The following is a 17,799-nucleotide window of genomic DNA, read 5'->3' as shown; positions in this document are numbered from 1 at the left end:
CAAAAAATCAACCTCTGCTGCCACCAAGAGGTCTGCTGAGGGCCAACCCTCAGGGTCTACACAATCTAAGAGGCCAAGGTCATCGTCTGCGACGACCTCGGTGTCAAAGAAGCCCGACGTTCCATGGGCTCCTGAACTAACTCTGGAGGATAGGCCTATCATGGCCAGTGAAAGTGCCGATGACATTAACGTTGGTGTCGCCCTCAGCACTGCTCTTCTCCTTCCAAATGATTTGGAGCGAAATGCTAAGCTTAGCGAGTATGAGAATTACGCTCTCATGCTCCAACACTCCGTTCAAGTAAGTGTTCCTGTTTGCACTTGCGATTTTTCCTTCTGTTTCCTACTGAGAATATTTTCTAACACTTCTATTTTTCCTTAGGCCATTCAACATGCCCATTCATTTTCAATGCAATCTTTTGAAAACCGGCAGAGATTGGTTGATATGAAGAGGGAAGCATCTTCCATGAAGAAGGAAATCAGATCTCTTGAATCAAGGATGAAAAAATTGGAAGATCAGGCCGAGGTGGCTACTAAGGCCCAAACTTTAGCTCTTGAGAAGGCCGAATCCGCTGAGGCCGTGAAAAAAGTTGCTGAGGCCGAGAAAAGAGATGCTGAGGCTAAGAAGGCCCAGGCGGAGAAAGAACTTCAGCAAGCTCTGGCCACCAAAGAGGCCGAAGTCAAAGAGGCCGACGAAAAGGCCTATGCCCAGGGCATGGCCGACGTCGCAGAGGACTACAAACTTCAAGTCAGGCATGCATGCAACAGGGGATTTTCCCTTGGTTGGATGTCCTTGATAAAGAAGCTTGATCTTCCTGCTGACTCGCCATTGCGCCAGGCCGACGCTATTCCTTTACCATTTCCTCCACCCCCACCTGAAGGCGAATTAGAGTCTGAGGCTGATGCCGAGGATGAAGATAAGGAAACCAATGAAAAAGCCTTGATGAGAAGACCCAAGGATGCCGTCGAAGCCAAGTCCCCTCCTCCTGCTGAGCAGGTTATGGACTTAACCTTGGATGAGGAGGGTGATGAGGTTGAGGGGGCAACCAAGGAAATTGTCACTAAGAAAATTGTCACTGGGCAGCTATCGTCCGATCTTCTCTTGATAGAAAGAAGTGTTGAGACAACAATCGCAGAGATTGATGCCGAGATACAAGCGGAAAAAGTGGCCGAGGAGGTACCACCAGAATCGTCCGAGGTCCCAGTCCCTGTAGCTGCTGATACGGAAGAGTCTTGATAATGTCTTTTGTACTTTGTTCCTTCTTTTTTCTGTACTTTGTACTTTGTACTTTCTTTTAATTTCTAGATAGTGAAAAACTCCTTCTTATGGCCGATGTAGCCTTTTCAATATGTAACTGCAACTGCTCTTCTTATAGATGTTTTTTAATCTTGTGATGTTCTGTTGATTGTTTCTGCATAGTTCTATACTTAGAAATTTTTGTATGCTTCTTCATGTTGCATCCTTTATGCAATCTTGTCGGGGTTACATACCTCGGGTATAACTACAAAACTTTTACTTCGGCAAAATACTGACCTGCAATCTTGTAAATTGCTACAAATTTCAACAAGTGTTAACATATACTGTAGACTTTTCTAAGTGTTAAATAAATTTCAACAAGTGTTTAAACAATATACTTAGCCTTTACTTCAACTTGTAAGTTTCTGTATACCTCGGCTGGTGACCATATGTCGGCTTAACATAAACTTGTAAGTTGCTAAAATTTCAACAAGTGTTAAGCATCTTCCTTAGGGTTTAAACAACCCACATATTGCTATGAGAACTTAAGCAATAACCTCGGCTTAACTTCAACTTGTAAATTGCTACAAATTTCAACAAGTGAAGATAAGGAATTAGCTTAATTCCAACTTGTAAATTGCTACAAATTTCAACAAGTGAATTAAGGAATAACCTCGGCTTAACTTCAACTTGTAAATTGCTACAAATTTCAACAAGCGAAGATAAGGAATTAGCTTAATTCCAACTTGTAAATTGCTACAAATTTCAACAAGTGAATTAAAGAATAACCTCGGCTTAACTTCAACTTGTAAATTGCTACAAATTTCAACAAGCGAAGATAACGAATCAGCTTAATTCCAACTTGTAAATTGCTACAAATTTCAACAAGTGAATTAAGGAATAATCTCGGCTTAACTTCAACTTGTAAATTGCTACAAATTTCAACAAGCGAAGATAAGGAATCAGCTTAATTCCAACTTGTAAATTGCTACAAATTTCAACAAGTGAATTAAGGAATAATCTCGACTTAACTTCAACTTGTAAATTGCTACAAATTTCAACAAGCGAAGATAAGGAATCAGCTTAATTCCAACTTGTAAATTGCTACAAATTTCAACAAGTGAATTAAGGAATAATCTCGGCTTTTTCTTTGCCCCCAATGTGAACCTGAGTTTGACTTGGGTTCTCATTAATTATGTCTTCAATAAATATCAATGCATAACTTTCTTAATCATGTGTGTTGAAAGAATTCTAAAAGGACTTTATTGATGATATCGGCCAAAATATGATGTACATCTAATGATAGAAAAATTTCAAATTACAAGTATTCCAAGGTCTGGGCAGTGCTTTGCCTTCATTGTCCTCAAGCCGATATGCTCCATTGCCTAATATTGAAGTAATTCTGTAGGGTCCTTCCCAGTTTGGGCCAAGCTTGCCTTCCCTGGGGTCCTTCTTGTTTCCGACGACTTTTCTCAGGACTAGGTCGCCGACTTGAAAATCTCTTGGATTGACCTTCTTGTTGTAGGCTCTGGCAAGCTGTTGCTGGTATACTGCAAGCTGAATGACAGCTTTCTCTCTTCGTTCTTCCAATAAATCCAGATCTCGGGCTAAGAGTACGTCATTGGGGTCATTCTCTACTCCCTGGGTTCTGATCCCTGGGATGCCGATCTCCAATGGGATGACTGCTTCTGTGCCATAAGCCATGGCAAAGGGGGATTCTCCTGTTGATCTTCTCGGCATAGTCCGATATGCCCAAAGTACATTGGGCAATTCATCTACCCATTTTCCTTTTGCTGCCTGCAGCCTTTTCTTTATTCCATCCAGAATTACTTTGTTGGATGCCTCTGCTTGCCCATTGCTTTGGGGAAAACTTGGTGTTGAGAAATAATTCTTGATCTTGAATTTTGCACAAAAGTTTTTGATGAGTTTGCTGTCAAACTGTGTTCCGTTGTCGGCAACTATTGCTCTTGGAATCCCAAATCTGGTGATAATGTTTTTCTATATAAAATTCTTGACGTCCACATCTCGGATTTTGGCAAGAGGTTCTGCCTCTATCCATTTTGTAAAGTAGTCTGTTGCTACCAGCAAGTATTTTCTCTGTCCAGTTGCCTGGGGCAGTTGTCTAACCAGATCCATGCCCCATTGGGCAAACGGCCAAGGGTTGGATACTGGGTTTAGGTCAGCAGCTGGCTGATGTATCAAAGGTACAAACCTTTGGCATTGTTCGTACTTCTTCACATAGGCTTCGGCATCCTTTTGCATGTAGGGCCACCAATACCCCTGGGTAATGGCCCTGTGGGCTAATGATCTGCCCCCAGCATGGCTTCCACAAATTCCTTCATAGATTTCGTAAAGAAAATCTTCAACCTGCAAAGGGTGTACGCACCTTAAAAGCGGTCCAGTGAAAGACCTTCTGTAGAGATGGTCTTCTGCTGTTAGGCTGAATCTGGCCGACTTCAGTCTGATTTTATGTGCTTCCTTATGGTTTTCTGGCAGCTTCCCTTCTTTTAGGAATGCAATGATTGCATCCATCCAGCTTGGTCCTAAGTCTACGCGCATTGCTTCTTGTTCGGTGCTCTGCTTATCTATGCTCGGGGCCGACATGTAATCGATCATAATTGTCCTTGTTCTTCCAGTTTGAATTGAACTGGCCAGGTTAGCCAACGCGTCGGCGTGGGTGTTGTCATCTCGGCTAACTTGGAGTAATCTGCAGTTCTGAAATAGGGCTGCCAATCGGATGACTTCCTTTGCATATGCCGACATTCTTTCATCTCTGGCTGCAAATTCTCCTGTTGACTGGTTAACAATGAGTTGTGAATCACAAAAAACAATTACCTCGTCTACCTCTGCTGCTGCTGCTAGCTTTAGCCCTACAATTAATGCTTCATATTCTGCTTCATTGTTGGAGGCTTTGAACCCCAGACGGATGGACTGTTCTACTATTTCTCCATCTGGAGATATCAGCAGTACTCCTGCCCCTACTCCCTGGCGGTTTGAACTTCCATCGACGAATAGTCTGAATGAATCGCCGATGTAGATGCTGCAGGGTCTGAGCTTCTCTTTCTCTTGCTTTTTTGTCTTTGGTTGGGATTCTTTTTGCTTGTTGGGACAATGCTCATCTTGGCTCGACGGAGCCTGATGTGTGATGGCTTCAGGGGTGAGTTCTGCGACGAAGTCGGCCAAAACTTGGCCCTTTATTGCTGTTCTCGGCCTAAACTCCAGGTCAAACTGGCCCAGTGTTACTGCCCATTTTGCTATCCTTCCTGTTAAGTCTCCTTGTTGCAATAAGGACTTCAGTGGGTGCTCTGTTAGGACCACAATCTTGTGTGCCTGAAAGTAATGGCTCAATTTCTTTGAAGCCATTACTAAGGCTAGCATTAATTTTTCCAGTGGTAGGTATCTTGTTTCTGCGTCGGCCAAAGTTTTACTTACATAATAAACAGCCTTTTGTTCTCCTTTTTCCTCTCGGATTAGCACTACACTGACTGCGTGTTCTGAGACTGCTAAGTACAAAAACAGTTCCTCCCCTGGTACTGGGTTGGAAAGAACCGGAGTTGTGGTCAAGTACTTTTTTAGGTCGGTTAAAGCGGCTTCGCATTCCTCTGTCCATGGGAAGTCCGTGGCTTTTTTCACCAGGTTAAAGAAGGGTCTGCACTTATCTGAGCTTCTGCTGATGAATCTGTTTAGGGCTGCGGCCCTTCCAGTAAGCACTTGGACTTGCTTTGCCGATGTCGGGCTCTGTAAGTCCAGGATGGCCTTGATTTGGTCTGGGCTGGCCTCAATGCCCTTTCTTGTTACCAGATATCCTAAAAATTTACCTGATCCAACTCCAAAGGCGCATTTTGAGGCATTGAGTCAGAGCCGATATCTTTTGAGTATGTGAAAGACCTCTTTTAGGTCGGCAAGATGACCCTTTGATTCCCTTGTCTTTACGACCATATCGTCGATGTAGACTTCTACTGTTTTGCCAATCAGGTGTTTAAACATCTTTGTTACTAACCTCTGATAGGTTGCTCCTGCGTTTTTCAACCCAAAAGGCATTACCTTGTAACAGTACAGGCCTTTAGGGGTGATGAACGCGGTTTTCTCCTCGTCTTGAGGGTACATGGCAATCTGGTGGTACCCTCTGTATGCATCTAAAAAACTCATCCTTTCATGTCCTGAAGTGGCGTCTACCAGTTGGTCGATTTTGGGCAGAGGAAAGCTGTCTTTGGGGCAAGCTTTGTTGAGGCTGGTAAAGTCTACACAAACCCTCCATTTGCCATTCTTCTTTTTTACTACTACTGTGTTGGACAGCCATGTTGGGTACTGAACTTCTCGGATGGCCCTGGCCTCCAGTAGTCTGTCTACCTCTTCTTCTACTACTTCGACGTGCATCAACGTCGGTCTTCTGGCTCGTTGAATCACAGGTTTTGCCGATCTGTCGACATTCAGTTTGTGGCAAGTGACCTCGGGGTCAATGCCTGGCATTTCATAAGGTGTCCAGGTGAACACCTCTATGTTTGCCCTTAAGAAATCTTCCAGTTCTTTCTCTTCTTCTCTAGCTAAGCCTGAGCCGAGAAGAAAGAAACGCTTTTCGTCGTCCTCTTGGACGAAAACTTTTTTTAGCGCCTCTTCGCTCTTTTCGGCTGGTTCCTTCCCGACGTCTTCTAGGACCTCCATGTCCTCATCTTCAACTTCTGCGTTCCTTGGCTCCCGTATACTACAGGTGGATTTCATTGCTGTCATGGAGCAATTTTTTGCTTGTAGCTGATCCCCTCTGACTTCTTCAATCCCATGCTCTGTTGGGAACCGTAGTAGTTGATGCAACGTTGAGGGAACTACCCCCATTGCATGCAACCACGGCCTTCCCAAGATGATGTTGTATGGTGAGGGCGTGTCAATTACCAGGAATTCCGTCTAGATCTTCTTAGTGCCGGCTTGTACCTCCAAGCTTGTTGCGCCCAGTGGCCATGTCGATGTTCCATTAAAGCCGACCATCGGGCCGCTGGATTGTTCTAAGTCATCAGGGTGAAGGCCCAGCTCCTTGTAACATCTGACATACATGATGTCACAGGAGCTGCCTTGATCTATTAGGATGCGTTTCACTTGGCACTCCCCAACCTGGAGGGATACTACCAAGGCATCATTATGCGGATGTTGTACCAATTCCAGATCGGCTTCAGTAAAGGCTATCATCGGCCCTTGGCATTCTTCTGGCCGATGTCCCTTCTCCCCGACTTGGTGGATATGCTGTAAATGTCTTACCCTCTGGGTCTCTCCTCTGACTTCGTTTTCGTTGACCCTTGAGTGGATCACATTAACCACCCTCGGTCCTCCTGCTTGTGGTAGCTGTGCTGGGGGAGGGGGTGCTGCTGGTGCTTGAGGCAACCTTTCCTGCTCTTCCCTTGTCCTGGCCTCATCGACCAGGTCCCTCAGAAGGCCTTGTCTTACCAGGTCTTCCAAGTGTGCTTTTAGGGCTCTGCAACCTTGAGTTGAGTGCCCTTCTTCATTGTGGTAGGCACAACGTCTACCAACGTTCCTTCCCATGAATTCCCCTGGTGCTCTTGCCGGAGCCCTGAAATAAGGTTGATTTCGAATCCGATCTAAGACTTTATGGATTGGGATCCGGAATACCGTTGTTACCGCCTGTTTATTTCTCAACTCTATTTCTTGTTTGGTCGGCCCATTGTTGCTTCGGCTTCGCTTCGGCGAGCCGTTTCCCTTTTCTTGCTTTATCTCTTTGTTTCCCGATGTATCTTCTTCGGCTCTGGCATACTTCTCGATTCTTGCCATGAGTTCTTCCATGCTTTTTGGTAATGTTTTTGCCAAAGACTTCCGTAGCGGGCAGTCATCTTTCAGGCCGTTCTTAAAAGACACGACCGCTACCTCTTGGTTTCATTCGGGTATTCGGTTGAACACCTCGTAGTACCTCTTCGCATAGGCCCTAAGGCCTTCTTCCTTGGTGATTCTTAGAGCCATCAAAGCATCAACCCTCAGGGGTTGCAGCCTGTTGGTCACGAACCTGGCCACAAACATCTCGGCCAGGCCTTCCCATGTCTTTATGCTTCCCTTTGGTAATTTATGGAACCAATCGGATGCAATTTCCCCAAAGGATGAGGGGAATACTTTGCAGAGCAACGGCTCGTTCCCGCTATATAATGCCATTGAATTCAAGTATAGTCCAACATGAAAGTTTGGATCTGACTTGCCATCATAAATTTGGAACCTCGGCATGCTGAATCTTTTTGGTGGTTCGAATTTGTCCAGTTCCACCGAGAAGGCTGTCTTCGGTTTTACTGGGGAGTTTACCTCGGCTTCAGCATTCTGTTGCCTCCTTTTGAGGTAATCCCTCAGGTCTTCTTTGCTCCTCCCTGGAGCTCGGCTGTCTTTGGATTTTAGTCTTTTTGGTACACTGCTTTCGTCCTCGTGGTGGGTCCATTTGGATCTTTCTCCATGGGTTGTGTCAAAGCAGAGTGCTTGCTTTTGAACATGCCGATGTTCTTTGGGCTCTGGATTTTTCGTGCGGTGCGTCCTTCGGGACTCCTCTTGCCTTGGTTCTTCTCGTCTGACTTCCCTGGAAGGCCGGTGAGAATGCCTTCCGCTCCTGGTATGCTGAGGGACGTCGGGGATTGTTTTTCTTCCGCCCCTCTGGGCGTTGGTTGCTGGCATCGGCGTATCTTGTAGCGGGTATGGTGGTTGCATAACATTATTTTGCATCATGAAGTTGACGACTGACTGAAGGTCTGCCAGCTTGTTCGCCAATTCTTTTACTTCCTCATCCCTCCGTAGGCACCTGTCCCTCCATACCTGGAGGTTATCTTCATTGTAGTACTTTCCTTGGTTTGTCCTTTTTGACGTGTCGCCTTCTGGGATGACGTTGTTCTCTCTGTGACCCTGGTCGCGGGCTTCTGTATTGTGGTTGTCTCCTTCAATGTCAAGGTCAATTGGTCTGCCACTCCCAGCGGGAGCGTCATCCCCAATATTTTCCTGCTGTCCGTTACTGGCCATCTATTCTTCCTTCGTTTCCCACAGACGGCGCCAAATTGTGTGGGTGAAAATCTGACCACACTGCTTGCTTAGTGATCAACTGGAGAGCACAGGTAGAATAGATGGCTTCAGCAACCTGAAACAGAAAGAAAAGGCTCCGGCGGTGGTTCTTCCACCCGGGGGCACTCCGACGATCAAGTCAGTATATCTCTCAAAGATAATCAAGTGCAAAACTTAATACTCAAAGCATAAATTGCATACCTTAGACCCACTGGGGTGCCTCTCTTTTATAATATACTAAATCCAAGTCCCACTAGAAGTATGACTTCTATGAACTCCAATTTTAGTGCTTACTTTGGACTCTTTAAGAGATAAAGATAAACTCCCTAAGGGCTTTTATCCTTATCTTGGTTAAGTCCCCTCTTTGCCTTAGGACTCTTGTCCCTTATCTGCTTATCTCGGATTCCGATATCTTCGGGGATAACCTCGGCAACTCCGATATCATCTCGGCTTAACTACCACGTCACGTGACACCTCGGCTGACACGTCGGCGTCAGCATGCCACGTGTTGGTATTCAGAAAATATATCCCTACAGTACCATTATGTTATGTTCTGATATGAGACTGTTATGATTGATTGAGATATGATTTATTTTACAAATATTGTATTTGGAATCCGTTCACTAACCTCTTTACTTTAATGTTATTCACTGGGCTTTAGTTCACTATTTATATATATTTTTATATATATATATATGTATAGGTGAGCGTCCTAGAAGTTAAGCTTAGGTGTAGTCTTGAACTGAGCCACTGTTTTGAAGCCTACCAAGTGTTTTGGGTACCTCCGAGTTGGGGTTAGGCCTGGGAGGCCGTTAGCAAGCTTTCGGTTATGTTATACACTTTTGACCCGTACATATGTTTTGTATAAAATATTATGTTATATGTTATGTGATGTAAGTGGGTAAATTAACACTTTTGTATGTGATTATTTATTCATATAGATGCACAGGTCATTGGACTATTGGTGTTTTTGTTTATTGTTTCCGCAAGCCCCGATTATTTTGATTATACAGGAAGGCCTTTGGTAATCTCGGATTACTGGCCGGTTACAACGCTAAACCAATAGGGGCGGGTTTGGGTTGCTACACGCACTCATAAACAACATATTCAATAAATAATAATTGATTCAATACATATCCAATACATTTTAATTAAATAAAGTTTTCCTAATTTTGATAACTTTTTTTTTTTGTATGAATACATTTTGATGTCTATTTTGGTATTAATCGACGGTAGTGATACGAAATTGGATGATTTTTTATTTTTTTGTGTGCATATAGGCCTTCGTTTTTGTTTCGTCTTAAGCCCTCGAAAACTCAAGACCGGCCCTGCTGGCAAAGGTGGTGGAGAGAGGGAGCAAAGGTGGTGGAGAGAGGGAAAGATGGTTCATCGCGGGTGATTGTTGAAGTTGGAGAGGAAGGAGGTGAATTTTTATCTTGTTAATTATTATAACAATGCTACCGACCCAAAAAAAATATAATCCCATAATCTCCACTCACTTGTGATTGATTCAAGAAGAAAAGAAAAAAATAAAAAACAAAACATGATTGGTCCACACCATTTTGGGGGTCATGGAGGTTTCCAACTTTGAGAGTTCCAAGCATTTTTTTAATTATTATTATTATTATTTTTGGAAACACTATGGTGCATATGTAACTTATAACTAAAAATAAAATGTCATCATTTTAATTTTTTGAGTCATAATTATAAAAAAAAAAATATCATAACTAAACGCAATACGAGATATAACTCAAAAACTCATGAGTCATAACTAAAATAATATTATAATTAAAGAAGAAAATTAGTCATAATTAAAAAAAATGACATAATTAAAAATAAATATATTATACTATTTTTAAAATGGTGTATATTAGAATTTTCCATCTCACTGACTTGTTAAGTATTCATTACATGTTTTTGTAATTAATTTAAACATTACATATGTACTGAAATTTTTTAGGAAATATTTCATTTATTTAGATTTTTTATTGTCCTTTTTTTCAATTTTCCAAAAAAAAAAAAAAAAACCCACTAATTTGTAAGTTTGTACCATACACTCCATTTATTTATATATATAAATATAACTAAAATTAATACAAAATAAATTTGTCTTAAAATTCATAGGATTAGAATGTTATGCGACTTTCTTTTTTTGTGGCCAGAATGTTATTCCTCTATTTGACAGATATCCCTTCTGGAAACCGGGAAGAGCATGAAATTGAAATGGGGAAATGAATAGCGGTTGGGAGTCAGTTATAGTCTGATAAGTACAGAGAGACGACACAAAAAATGCTTGGTTGTTGGAGGGTCATCCCTACCTTCGCAGCAACAAGAGAATACAGAAGTGGGTTTTGTTGCAGAGCAGAGGACCAACAAACCCAAATCCAAACTCAATCCCAAACCCAATCCAATGGACTAAAGACCAAGAAGAAGGTATTGGTCGTTGGCTCTGGCTGGGCTGGCCTTGGTGCTGCTCACCACCTCTGCAAACAGGTCCCCCACTTCTCTCACTCTTTCTCTGTGTCTGCAAGTGTATATACAATTATCTGTATGTATAGTCGGGTTCAACTTTGGATGGTGTGTTTTTTGACTGTATAGACAATTATCTGTATGTGTATACACCCCAGGTTCAATTTTCGATGGTCGGTTTGTCTTTATGTATATACCCCAGGTTCAACTTTGGAGGGTGTATGTATGGCTTCAAGTGTATATACAATTATCTATTGTTGAAAATAATTTCCCGGTAAATTAATTTATTAATTAAATATCAAAGCAAAATTCAATATTCAATAAATAAACTAAAACCAATTAACAGAAGATACTTACAAATATTGTGAACCAAAACCAAAATAATTAACAGAGGTGTGATTGAGGCCCGTATTTGAACACTGTGTTTTTAAGACAGAAATTCGCCCTCTCCATTGTGCTTGAGATTTACGGATGTCCGGTCTCCAAGATACAACAATCACCTACACACGGAAGTAGCACTACAAAATGTGTGTCCTGCGAACCAAATTTGTGTTAAACACTCTCTCAACAAAACCAATAAAAAAAAAAAAAACAAATGAAGATGAAGATGATTATGAACACTGCCACTAGGATCCAATCTATGTTTTTTTCTCATCCTAAAATGAGAGATTGCTTTGCCATTAAATACGCAATAACTGTAGCAAGCAATAGTCACCAATGTGACTGTTCGGTCAAGAAAGGTGACCATTGGAGACCAAGGTTTGAAAACTGAAATACGGTTTTTATTTATTTATTTGTTTATTTATTTTTCCAAATAATGGTTTCTCCAAAAATTATAAATGCCAACCCAACCCAACCCACACCCGCTTGTGTGTGTTTTGGATTGAGCCTATCTCGGTCCATAACTCCCCTCCTTACAAAACCTATATTCATGAGTCAATTTCTCATTCACTTATTAATGGTTTTAACAACTATAATACATTCTCTTGTTCACCAAATAACATGAAACAATTTGCTACGTTGACCCACCAAAATATTGGGTGGGTTCTAGATTATTAATGGTTTAAAACCATTTTTCTCCAGCATCTATTTGTATGAATACACCTCAGTTTCAATTTTGGGTGGTGTGGTTTGTAGTGCATATACAATTATCTGTATGTATATGCCTCAGTTTCGATTTTGGATGGTGGGTGTCTGTGAGTGTATATACAATTATCTGTATGTTCAATTTTGGAGGGTGGGTGTCTCTTGAGTGTATGTACAATTATCTGTATGTATATATATATAATAAACCCCAGGTTCAAGTTTGAATGGTGTGTGTTTGTTAGTGTGTATACAATTATCTGTATGTATATGCCCCCAGGTTCAACTTTGAATGGTAAAAGATGTGATTTTGGGTATCTGATTTTTCAGGGTTTTGATGTGACTGTCCTTGAAGGTGGTTATGATTTTGGGCTGAATAGATTGGTCTGTAGTCCCGATGATTATGGAATCAGAGGTAATCAAACATGTTACATGCAAAAAAGCAAATAACCCAATGGAACTTTTGTTTTCGTAATTAATTAAGAATCTGTTGCTTAGAGGAATATCAAGATTGTACGCAAACCAATATCAGGATTAATGACACTGGAAAGGTTTCTGTATGCCTAGATTTGCCAAAAATGCAGTTTTAACAGTTGTTCTTCGCAATACCGGAATAGTTACTACTTATTACAAATATACACTAAAATGATGATAGGGGGAGTTTTTTCATATTTGTTGCTTTGGTGGAGGAAGTAAAAATTTGAATTTATATGGTTGGCAGTTGACATCAACCACCATGCTTATTGCTTTAGCAATGGCAGTGGCCTTATGCTTTTCTGAATAATATATCTACCAATCATTTGCAAATCAGTTGCATAATCAAATCAATTTATGTTTCCCATCATTTGAATTCCAAACTCTAATATCTATTTCATCTTTAGGTTTCTGGTATCCCTTTCGAAATATTTTTAACCTTGTTGATGAGCTTGGTATTAAACCATTCACGAAATGGACAAGATCCGCACAGTATTCAGGAGAAGGATTGGAGGTAAATTCTATCGGTCTGCTTTCTGACACACCAATTGCATTCCAAAATAGGGGAAAGGGTTTTATCATGCCCCTGTTATGGTGCTGAATGAGTTGCGCTTTTCTGGACATTTGTTTCTGCTACTTTTAGGCCAACTATGTAGTAAAGAAATTTGAAATGCTTAAAAAAAATCCTGACACATGCTTTTATTATTCAGGTTGAATTTCCAATATTCCAAGATTTACCTCAATGGCCAACTCCATTTGGGACTCTCTTCTACACCGAAGTATGTCTTGAAACACATCGTTATATGTTTGTGTGTGTAATGTGTTGTGTAATTCAAAAAAGAAAAAGTAAGTCGCCATCTGATAGACAATTTTACACTCGGTCAAATTGTTGTAGTTCATTCGCCTCTCTTTAGTAGATCGGTTGACATCACTTCCGCTAATGGCTGCAGGTGTGCTCTCCTGTAATTTTGTTTGAATTCAGATGTGATGGTTGAGGAGCAATATATATGTTTTTTTTTTTTCATAAAACAAAAATTTAATAACTTGTATGTGTGTTATGGTTACAGTGGTGGATTTTGACAACAGTGACACATCCTGGAGAAAATATGATGCAAGTAAGGATAATTCAAGTTCAGCTGATCTCATTTGTGGAATTCCTGCTCTGGATGAATTATAGTTATTTCACCTCAACAAATATGAAAATAAATTGTTCGAATGTCTTATATAAAGATTTCATTGGTAGTTACTGCAAGGGAGCTTTTCAGACAATTTGGCTGCTCAGAGAGGCTTTATCAGGATGTTTTTAATCCGCTGCTTCAAGTGGGGTTGTTTGCACCAGCAGAACAATGTGGTGCCGCTGCCACTCTGGGAATGCTATACTATTTCGTTCTTGCTCACCAGGTTTGACTGGATTAGTTCTTTTTCTAAAACAGACTTGGAGTATTAATTCATTGCACAAATATTTAGAAATCATTTTGATATAATTCTCTTTCGTGATGGACACTGCAGTCGAGGAATGGGAAATATGAATCTCGAACCAGAGATACGGCCAATAATCTTTGTCATTTCATCACAAAAAAGAGAGATATAAAGAAAAAGAAAATCTAGATAATTATTGAATTTCCTTTTTACATGCCAAGGAAAATCCTGATTTCTTATATGCCTTCAGCTATTGTTCTTATCCAAATACAAAATCATTTTGACAAATACCAAGGATATAGAGTTTGCAAATATAGTATTGTGTTTCTTTAATGGTTTGATAGGTACCCTTACCTATATAGAGTTTTTCTATGAGAAGTTTTAAGAGTTGTGAAAATGATAATTGCATGTTTACCAACTTAACTCAACTCAAGAAAAACTTAATCTCAACTATTTGGTGTCAGTTACATAAATCCTATTTTGTCATTCCGCAGAAGTATGCTTTCCTTAAATTAAAAATAAAGAAAAAAAGAATGATAATCTCAAATTATGATTACATCATTAATCTCATTAGACCACTGCAATAAGATACCATTCATTAACTATGATAAGAACATGGATGAGACTAAGAACGTTTGCCTCAATACCACAACACAAGCCATCAATATGATTATTTGGAATGGCATTCTGGTAGGTGCTTACAATCCATACACTTACTGGTATCGTTTGCATTGAACAAGTGAAGTTTGGAGCAATCTTGACTAACCTATAGCTTTTGCATTGTCGTCTTTTCTCTTGTCAGTGGGTCTTTCCTATAGAAATTTATAGATTTCATTTTTATTGATGTTGACAGAAAGATTTTGATTTGGTATGGTGTCGTGGGACAGTTGGGGAAAAGATTTTTGGGCCATGGATGGACTCCATGAGAATCCAAGGTTGTAAATTTCTGGAGGGCAGAAAAGTGACAGATTTCTTCTTTAACATGGAAACTGGGTGCATTTCTGAAGTAATTTGTGGGAAAGAGAGTTTAAAAGCTGATGCAGTAATTTTGGCTGTTGGAATCTCCACGCTGCAGGAAATAATTCAGAACAGGTCTGTTTTATCAAAATTTTCATCTTTGTGAATCTGTTTTTCCTTATTTATCTGTGTGCTTGTTCGTGTCTTTGAGTCAGAAGGCTTGCTTGCCACTGCAAAATTTCAAATGCAGGCACGTCCATCAAGAACAACATTCTTCAAACTTTTATATATTTTCAACTGTGGGAACCAATTTGAACTTCTATGACATCCACACATTGTTTCCATTCTTTGAGTTGCAAAACTTGTTTGTTGTTGCCAAAGACTATGGCGTATGCTTAATATTCTGTCAAGAATGAACAATATGTAATCTATTCTCCCATTAGAAACCAGTTTAAACTTTCTCCACAATCAATTGGATTACATCAAACATGATAGAGCTTTAGTTCTACTTTATTCCTGCTCTCTTCTTTTAACTGCCAATGACTTCTTTGTAGTGCAGCATTATGCACAAGGGATGAGTTTCTGAAAGTTCTGAACTTGGCTAGCATTGACCTACTCACTGTTAAGCTACAGCTTGATAGTAAGGTGTGTGTAGTGACAGAATTTCTTTTTGCCTCTTTGTTAGAAGGAATTCTAGTTATTGCTCTTTGCATATAGCAAAAGCATGTGTGTTCAGTGTCTCCTGAACCAAATTGGTTGTTGAATTGTGGAGGGGCCAATTCCATGTTCACCAGTTCTCATAATAATGAGTTAATAAATAAAATGAAAATAAATTTGTTTGTTGACATTTTTTGTGGGGAAAAATTGTGAGTAAGAGAAACATGTGGTTGGACCCCATCAGACCAAGGACCGATTCCCAATATCCATGTCTAACCAGCCTGTCTTTTCTGGTTTTGAAAGGGGTGGCGTTTGAGCCTACTACTTGCTATATTGGAGAGATTTTTTCCGGAATCTTACCAAATTATGGATCATCGATGTCCATTTTTAGATCTTTCAAGTGGGTCCCTTGCCTAGCTCTGGGGTATGAGCACAAATCTAGAAGCGTAAAAAAAAATGGATCCCTTGCCATGTTACATCACACTTCTTTACCATATTGAAGTTTGGAATGCATGACTTGTTGCAATTATCTCATGTCTGTCAAAATAACACCCTTGGTATCTGCTAGTTGTTCAAAAGTCCTGAAACTTAAAATTCTTTATGCAATTTTGGAAAATAGAGCTGATTTATCAAATTAACTGCACACAAAACCAGGTTAACATTCCAAAAGCGAGCAACGCCTGCTCTGGATTTGATGATTCAAATGGTTGGACTTTCTTCGACTTAAATGCGATTTATGATGAGCATAAAGACGATCCAGTAACAGTCGTGCAAGCTGACTTGGTGAGTATGACATCTACTATTCTCTGTAGCAAACAGGATATTTAAGTAAATTAGTTGTAATATTTGTTTCTCTTATTATATTTTGTTAGTACAGTTTCACGCTACTGAGTTGTTGCCACTGAAGGATGAGGATGTGGTTGCAAAAGCAATGTCTTACCTATCAAAGTGCATCAAGGACTTTGAGAACGTGGCGGTGATCGATAAAGAAATTGGAAGATTTCCAAAATCCCTGACTCATTTTTTCCCAGGTAGCTCTCTTAATTCCTTGTTATTTCTATTTGATTTTTCCATTTTGTTTGGACAAAAATATGCTTGTGTATAGGAGTTTCAGACAATAACACCGGTCATATAAAGTGAAAATCCAAACTATTTAGGTACATTATCTCAGGAATATCTGTGCAATTAGATGAGCCAACCATGATTTACCTTCTTCTGGAAAATAAAAAATGTAGTGTATATACTATCCATGCTAGTAAATACTTCTTTATTAATGTTGCTTTCTCAGTTTATTTATTTATTTTAAAGGTTCGTACAAGTATATGATGCGTGGATCTACATCATTTCCAAATTTATTCATGGCTGGGGACTGGATAATAACACGACATGGTTCGTGGTCACAGGTACAAACCCTTGAACTCTTCTTTCAAAACTTTGCTTTTGTAAACATTTCGATTGATAGCTTTTTCACAAGCATATGCACTTCTGTTCTTTTTTATCAGGAGAAATCGTTTGTCACGGGACTTGAAGCTGCCAATAGGGTGGTGGACTATCTAGAAGAAGGAACATTTGCTAAAATTATACCAGTAGAGGAGGACGAGCCTCACATTCAAGCACTGCGTAACCTCAACAGAAACCTTAATGAGATAAGAGCCCAACTTCCATGGTCCAACTACTTCATCCAGTGAAACTTCGAAAGTGTACATTCATGAAGTTACTGTCGTAAAATGTGGATTTATTGGTAGGACCAATGTTGATAAGCAACTGTTTTTGAAAAATGGCAACCCAAAATGAGGAAAATTAAAAAAAAAAAAGAAAAAAGGTACCATATCTCATCAAATTGGACTGTAGAATCTGTATACTGCAACTTATATACATATTGTGAATTTCAAGTGACATGTATACTTGATGTAAAGCTAATGCAACAGATTTGGATTGTGTAATGTATATTGGATTTGTCAGTGCTTACTTTAGCTTTGAACAATCGGTGCTTGTCACATTAGTCAGCTCCAAGCTTATTTTCGACTTGAATAGCAGCACGACTTGTACTCAGTCAGTATGGATTTCTAATTTACAGTAGATATACCTCATTTGACTTGGGAATTGGTTGAACTAATGGCTAAAAAAGGAAGGATATGAAGGAGCCAGTGCAGGTTGCTGCTGTAGTTCCAAAAATAAATGCATGGCTGCAAGCTGAGTTGTTGTTGTTGTTGTTTTATTATTATTATTATTTTTTAAAAAGCTAAGTTAAGCATTGCCAGTTTAAATGGAGAGGATCTCAATCTGAGCTATGCACCATTTGATTTGAGAAATCGGAAATAAACGGGAACTGTCTTTTGTACTCTATACATATTGTTAAATTGTTAAAGGGATATTTTTAGATTTTGTTTATTTATTTATTTGTATTTTTTTGCTTCAAAAACATTTTGGAGGTTGAGATATATATTTCAGCCTATAGAATCGGATTGAGCTAAGTT

General features: G+C 39.9%; 1 protein-coding gene across 2 annotated transcripts; it reads left to right on the top strand.

The window, feature by feature from the left end:
- Positions 1-10,371: 10,371 nt before the first annotated feature.
- LOC114286248 (uncharacterized) lies at positions 10,372-17,306 on the top strand. 2 transcript variants are annotated; one of them, XM_028229369.2, is made up of 13 exons: positions 10,372-10,756; positions 12,146-12,230; positions 12,697-12,803; positions 13,000-13,068; positions 13,185-13,239; positions 13,357-13,404; positions 13,533-13,690; positions 14,562-14,800; positions 15,220-15,310; positions 15,977-16,105; positions 16,200-16,353; positions 16,631-16,725; positions 16,825-17,306. In XM_028229369.2, the coding sequence occupies exons 1-13, from the start codon at positions 10,553-10,555 to the stop codon at positions 17,008-17,010; spliced, it is 1,620 nt and encodes a 539-aa protein (XP_028085170.1). In that variant the 5' UTR covers positions 10,372-10,552; the 3' UTR covers positions 17,011-17,306. The 2 variants fall into 2 exon arrangements, 1 of the variants encoding a protein (XP_028085170.1); XR_014349785.1 differs by having other exon boundaries at positions 10,393-10,756; positions 16,611-16,725.
- The last annotated feature ends 493 nt before the right edge of the window (positions 17,307-17,799 follow it).

Source organism: Camellia sinensis, chromosome 2 (assembly GCF_055761805.1).
Source record: "Camellia sinensis isolate YWXY chromosome 2, ASM5576180v1, whole genome shotgun sequence".
In the NCBI taxonomy this organism is placed as follows: domain Eukaryota; kingdom Viridiplantae; phylum Streptophyta; class Magnoliopsida; order Ericales; family Theaceae; genus Camellia; species Camellia sinensis.
The sequence above is the reverse complement of the archived record's forward strand: the minus strand, read 5'-3'. Positions and strand labels throughout refer to the sequence as shown.

Bases quoted from the DNA above. Each gene is read 5' to 3' on its own strand.
- LOC114286248 (XM_028229369.2), top strand. From the start codon at position 10,553: ATGCTTGGTTGTTGGAGGGTCATCCCTACCTTCGCAGCAACAAGAGAA. The intron at 13,240-13,356 runs GTGTGCTCTCCT...TTATGGTTACAG, and splicing joins ACTTCCGCTAATGGCTGCAG to TGGTGGATTTTGACAACAGT. The intron at 16,726-16,824 runs GTACAAACCCTT...CTTTTTTATCAG, and splicing joins GACATGGTTCGTGGTCACAG to GAGAAATCGTTTGTCACGGG.